We start from the raw sequence: 6,183 nt of genomic DNA, 5'->3' as shown, positions 1-6,183 counted from the left end.
CGGGAAACCCAATTTTGTGGAGAGTGCGTCACATGTTTCAGACGTGACGTAATCTCAGTTACGTTAGTCAGAATGGTGGACTGATGTCTTCCCTGCACAAACATGCTCTCAGGATGTGAGAACCGGGCAGAATTCTTTCTTATGCTGAAAATAACGGACTTAAAAGGAGTATTCCATATTGGTATGGAGTTTTGAACTGAAATGGCCGTATCGAAGACTTCAGAGCAGCTCACGGCCATGCCCTTTTTAAGACTTAAAACCCAATGGTTCCTGACCTTAGAGGCATCAAAGGTGTGGGAGAGTATTTCAAGGTCACATTGGCATTCTCGACGTCATAATAACGTCATTCAAAGCCTGTGGTTCCGCAAGTAATGCAGTGATCAAGGCCAAGAAAAACATAATGGTTATGTCGTTAACATCCGGTGCTGCAATCCACCAATGACGTAGCGAGGAACATACGTGCCAGAGAACTTGTGTTGTCTTGAGCAGTCCTTTCCATTAAAGTTTACCGATAGTCATAAGTTAGCTTGTTTCATCATATATGATGCTTTCACCAATATTTTTAAATGTGAAACATTCCCTTTAAGTGAATCAGAAGGTACTGGTCCAATGATACCAAGCAGCCTTGAGATACGCTATAAGTGGGCTCCACGTTCAAGGCAGCGCTCACGGTCACAAGTAAACGTCGTGCAACTATTGAACACAAGCCTCCAAAGTGTATGTCTGACATTGCTAGGATTTAATGATAACAGATTTTCAGCTTCGACTGATGCAGCTAATGCCTGGCTTCGGCAGCAACGGCTAGCATCTCCGCCCCGCTGTCCGGCGACCTCGCACAAAAGACATCAGGGCTCCACCACTACCCCGGACGGCCGCGTACGCCGATGGGGAGGCGAACCGATCGTCTCGTGCGCAGGCGAAAACAGGAGCCTGGTACGCAACAGTACAGCACACGGTCACAGCGACCGTGCCAGCACGGCGATCCCGCGCGTGAAGGCAAAGAGTCGGCAACAAAATGGGTGAAATGAAGGCTTATTCTCCATCACTCACTACACTTCGCTCACTACGCGCGCTTCGCATGTTCTCAACCTGCAAATTATGAGCACAATGCCAATGACTGACACACCATCGTGGGGCACAAAAGCTCCCGTTATTTTTGTTTCGGCGTATCCGACGATGTACACGACGAAGTGGAGGACTGCAGTGGGCAAATAAGTCAGCCACGTATAACCAGGAAAGGACACCCAGTGGCTTCGCCGGGAGCGGCGCTGCTTGGCCAGGGTGATCCACGCGCTGGCTTCACTTTCTCATCTCTCCGACGCCACTCTTTGTTGCTTTTCAAGTCGCACCCGACATCGTCACACGCGCATCACTTCGGATCTCTGGTCCGCTGCGCATGTCCCAGCTGCGTTCTCGCCAGCGCCCCAGCAAGCGTGGCGTCACGTGATGCTATCATGCCCGGGAACGGACACTCACTCAATCACTGTCACTGCCGCTGCCTGATCCCGAGCCCGACCCCGAGCCCGAGCCAGACCCAGAGCCGGAGCCGGACCCGGAGCCCGAGCCAGACCCGGAGCCGGAGCCGGAGCCGCCCGACTTGGCGGCCGCCGCGCCGCCCTCCTCGTCGCTCTCTTCGATGGCCTTTTTGGCGCGCTCCAGCTTGCGCGCGCGACTTGTCTCGATGTCGGAGCCGTCCTCGTCCGAGGAGTAGATGGGCGCGCGGAGAGCCTCTGTCGGGCATGCGCACAAAGTCACTTCCAGGCCACGATCGCACGCGCCCGCGCGCGGTTCGCGTGCTGCTAAAGTGATCACGGGGATATGGCACAAACGCAACTACCTCGACACCGCATAAATACACAAGCCATTGATAGGTCAGATACCAATACCGACAGCTCCCACGCCAATAAAAACAGGGCGAGCAGCAATGTCCGTTTAATGAAACTATTCACACAACTGCCAGCAAACTAAAGTACACACATCGGGCATTCAGTGCAATGACGCCGACCACACGAAATAAAACCTCAATCTCCAACGCTCAGTGCACAACACAAAGCAACTGAGCAGTCGGCAACACGGACCTTTGGCCTTCTTTTTGATGGCCAGGATGGAGGTCTCGTCGCCAGAGTCGGCGCCCTCGCCGTCCGGCTCCAGGTAGCTGGCGGTGAGGCCACGCGAGGAGCGCTCCTTGACGCGGCGCCGCTGCGCGTCCCGCCGCACCGACGCCCGCAAGCGGATCTCCTCTTGCTGGCGGCACAGGCGGACACGTCACGCGCCGGCGGACAGGGGCGGACAGGGCGGCTGACGGCGGACAGGGGCGGACAGGGGGGCGGCTGACGGCGGACAGGGGCGGACAGGGCGGGCGGCTGACGGCGGACAGGGGCGGACAGGGCGGGCGGCTGACGGCGGACAGGGGCGGAAAGGGCGGGCGGCTGACGGCGGACACGGGCGGACAGGGCGGCTGACGGCGGACACGGGCGGACAGCACAGGCGTGTCGGAGGCGATGTAGGGGACAGGCGCACGTGTCGGAGGCGATATAGGGGACAGCACAGGCGTATTGGAGGCGATGTCGGGGACAGGCGCACGTGTCGGAGGCGATGTCGGGGACAGGCACACGTGTCGGAGGCGATGTCGGGGACAGGCGCACGTGTCGGGCACGCTGAACACACGCTGATGTCACCAATCGTAAATAAGAATACACAAGCGCAAACCACACGATCGAGATGGTTGAACGCGCCAGCAAGGACGTCACGCACAGGCATGTACGGCGCTGACGGCGCTCATGACGCGGCACGTCCAGCCCCGGTGTGCCGGGAAGCACGCGTCACCCTCTGCCTGGCACCACACTTAACTGTGATACGTTGATTGGTCACACTCAGAAAGTGGAGGTATAAGTTCACATGCACCCAAAAGAACACAGGACACGATGGCCAGATGGGCCAGTCTTTACGGGCAATTCGGCGCCGAAACGAAGGCAAGGGCGTTATCCTAACCGACTACAGTCATTACACCCGTCCCGAGCGCGTACGTCCTGTCATGAACGCCCAGCGAGCATCAAGCTGGGACTGAGACACCATACGAAAGAATGACAACGACACCCAACAACACCACATACTTCACCCCCGAGCCACCCCACCCAGCGTCGCCCAGCCCAGCGCCTGCCGCCGCCGCCGCCGGTCCAGCAGCGCGCGGAGGTCGTCCGTCGTCAGACTCTCACCTTGATCATCTGCGAGCGGTTCATCTCGGGGTTCTGGCCGACGCTGGTGAGCACCTTGACGCCGGGCGTCTTGTGCGAGCGGTCGGCGATGGAGCGAGTCATCTTGCGGTGCGTGAACGAATCGGTCGAGTGCGGCCGGAACGACAGCTTCGTGCGGAACACGGCCTGGCCCTGCAGGCCGGTGCCCTGGCGGATGAACAGGTGGTTGTGGTCGCCCTGCGGGAGGGGCGAGGCGGGCGTCAGAGGCGGTGGGCGCGGACCCGGTGCGGCTGAAGCTGAAGCCGGAGCTGGAGCTGGAGCTGGAGCTGGAGCTGGACCTGGAGCTGGAGCTGGAGCTGGAGCTGGAGCTGGAGCTGGCCTGTCTGTAATGTACACTGCCTCCCACGGAGCAGGTGACACACACCTCTGACGTCAGCATGTCCGTCACAACCACGGACATCGTCCTGTGCACAACAGCCAGTGACGAAACGATAGGACGGGTGACTTTCGACAGGGTGTGCGGGCGCATGGACTAAGTGGAAACATAACGTCATGCAGCGATACCAACCGTGGCTGTGACTACCAAAACAAACGGGAACAATGGATCGGCTCGACAACGAACACAGGCGTCGTCACTGTCACCCCGTCCCATCCATGCGAAACAGGACGCCACGGTTTACTCTGCCGCCATCGAGCACGTCAGTAGTCGCACAGAGCCAACGGGGAGCAAACTATACCGTTCTGATCATCCAACGACAGAGTCCAACCTCCTGCAAGCTGGCCGTGGAAAACGGCCCTGACGTCACTCGCGGTACTGCAAGCTTGTAACGGCAAGGAGGACAGCAAGAAGCAGCCACCCGCTGAAGCGGCCCGCCCGGCTCCAGGAGACGGCTCTCACCTGCAGCGGCTGCTTGTACACGTCGAAGATCTCCGATCCGAGGTAGAGCGACATGCTGCCGTCGGACCAGCGCACCATCTTGGCGTTGCTCTCCTTCAGGTCGTTGCCCTCGTTGTCGAACACGGTGCGCCAGCGCATGGTGTTCTCCACCTTCAGCTTCAGCCTGCCAACGGACAGAGCTTCACCGCTCTGCCAGGGGACATTCGCGGGACGCAGACGGTGGGAGGGGAGGTGGGCTCGGCGCAGCGCTGTCCTGCTCTCAATCACCAACCCGGACGCATCCAACTTTGTTCTCAAGCTCGTTCTCCTCAAGTCCTCAAGCTCGGTGCTGCACGAGATAATTCTGTGTCAAAGGAAGCCGCTCGCTAGTCTGTGCATCTGCGGACAAAGGGTGCTGCAGAGAGATGTTCCTTGCCTCCGTGACCGAATACCATGCTCCGGTCACTGCAGTACACACCACTGCCCTCTCCTTACCATGCACAGACGCCCGGCAGCGCGCGGCGCGAGCGGGAACCGGGTGGGTCACAAACTCGATGCGGCGTTCCTTCCACATTCCCCCCTCCCCTTCAGCAAAGGGCGCGGTCAATGTTCCGTCCTCTCAGAGCCCCCACACACAGAACTTTAACCCGCGCTTCGTCCCCCCCCCCCCCCCCGTGAACTCATCTCACTCAGGTCTTTCAATGTACAACCCAGCTGGTTTCCCCTCCTTGCATGTCCAAGCAGCCACCCTCCCAGCACGTGCTAAACAGCAGCAGAGTGCGTCGCCCCGCCCCCCCCCCCCCCCTCCCTCCCGCGTACTGTCCGACCCGCTGCAACCCCACCATGGACTGCTCTCCCATTCGTCCCTACTCCATGCTCCCTTGGCCGTGCGCTGCCACTCACCTGGCGCGGCCCTCTTCGTCCAGCGTCTCTTCCTCGTCAATCTCGTCCTCGTGCGTCTGCGGATCGAACGGCCGCGTCTCCACCGACAGGAAGTTGGGCAGCTTAACGAAGTTCAGCTCCTGTGGTGCGGACGCACGTCAGCTGTGATGCTGCCACCGATTCGAGTTCCGATGGATGGCCGTGAGCATAGCAAACAAGGAGGCGGACGTCAGGCACTGCACCAAAAACTGAGCGGACGGCACGGCGTAACCGAAGGAGACATCAGCACAATTGACAGGTAGAGCAGTTCAACAAAGCTGTCGGACCACTGGCCATCGGGTGCACGCCCGTACATTCCCATCCCAACGCGACCGGCTTGACTTCCAGCGCGAGCGTTCGTCACGAACACGTCACACTGCTGGCATCTCGACCGACGCCAACGGAAGTCACGGCAGACCTCGCAACCCGCAGCTACCTTGCCGAGGTCAGTGGAGATCTTGGGCACGTCGACCTCGATGCGCGTCTCTGGCGGCGGCCTTCTCCTCGGGAGCAGCCGGCTTCTCGCTCTGCCTCCTCCTCGTCGTCGTCCTGGCCGACACGGTTACGGAGGGTCACGGCCACGGCAGGTCACGTTTTTAGCCAGGAGTCACGGCCACAGCGGGTCATGCCTCCATCCCGGAGTCACGGTCACGGCAGGTCATGCCCCCACCCCCGGAGTCACGGTCACGGCAGGTCAAGGCTCCACCCCGGAGTCGCGGTCACGGCAGGTCACGGTCACAAAAACCGCTCATCACTGCATGATATATATACCGCACCAGACCTTCCCCCCCCCCCCCCCTTCACCCAACCTCACCGCAGCGGGCCCTGATCTGCAGCACGCGACTCCCTCCCCGCATGGCGTCATTACGCCGACCTACATGACGTCCTGCGCCGACCTATATGGCGTCGCCACACTGACCTGCCGGACGTCACTACCCTGATCTACACGTCACTGCCCTTCTCCATGTATGACGTCACCACCCCGACCTGCATGCCGTCACCACGTCCACGACCACCGTCCGGAGCCGTCTGACCTGTATGACGGCGGTCTGCCGCTCCTCGTCTTCATAGTCGCTGCCGCGCCGCACGTCGTCCTGATCGTCGCTGGGACGGCCGGCTGCTCGGCGGCGCCGGGCGCAGCCTCGTCCTCGCTGATGTCGGAGGCGTCCCGAACAAGTCGATGCGCCCACC

General features: G+C 60.3%; 1 protein-coding gene across 1 annotated transcript; it reads right to left on the bottom strand.

Moving 5' to 3' along the window:
- Window positions 1-1,042: 1,042 nt before the first annotated feature.
- Window positions 1,043-5,849, bottom strand: LOC119098377 (another transcription unit protein-like). The gene is made up of 7 exons (XM_037221296.1): window positions 5,807-5,849; window positions 5,429-5,541; window positions 4,975-5,093; window positions 4,093-4,255; window positions 3,216-3,431; window positions 2,079-2,244; window positions 1,043-1,730 (listed from the first exon to the last, which is right to left on the bottom strand). The coding sequence occupies exons 1-7, from the start codon at window positions 5,847-5,849 to the stop codon at window positions 1,477-1,479; spliced, it is 1,074 nt and encodes a 357-aa protein (XP_037077191.1). The 3' UTR covers window positions 1,043-1,476.
- Window positions 5,850-6,183: the final 334 nt, after the last annotated feature.

Source organism: Pollicipes pollicipes, unplaced genomic scaffold, assembly GCF_011947565.3.
Source record: "Pollicipes pollicipes isolate AB1234 unplaced genomic scaffold, Ppol_2.1 Scaffold_4740;HRSCAF=5597_pilon_pilon_pilon, whole genome shotgun sequence".
Classification (NCBI taxonomy): domain Eukaryota; kingdom Metazoa; phylum Arthropoda; class Thecostraca; order Pollicipedomorpha; family Pollicipedidae; genus Pollicipes; species Pollicipes pollicipes.
This window is presented reverse-complemented; position numbering and strand designations above follow the sequence as displayed.

Excerpts from the sequence above, each read along its gene's own strand:
- LOC119098377 (XM_037221296.1), bottom strand. The coding sequence starts at position 5,849 with ATGCGGGGAGGGAGTCGCGTGCTGCAGATCAGGGCCCGCTGCG. Across the intron at positions 5,542-5,806 it reads GCAGATCAGGGCCCGCTGCG|GACGACGACGAGGAGGAGGC; the intron begins GTGAGGTTGGGT and ends CGTGTCGGCCAG. Across the intron at positions 4,256-4,974 it reads GACGAAGAGGGCCGCGCCAG|GCTGAAGCTGAAGGTGGAGA; the intron begins GTGAGTGGCAGC and ends GTCCGTTGGCAG.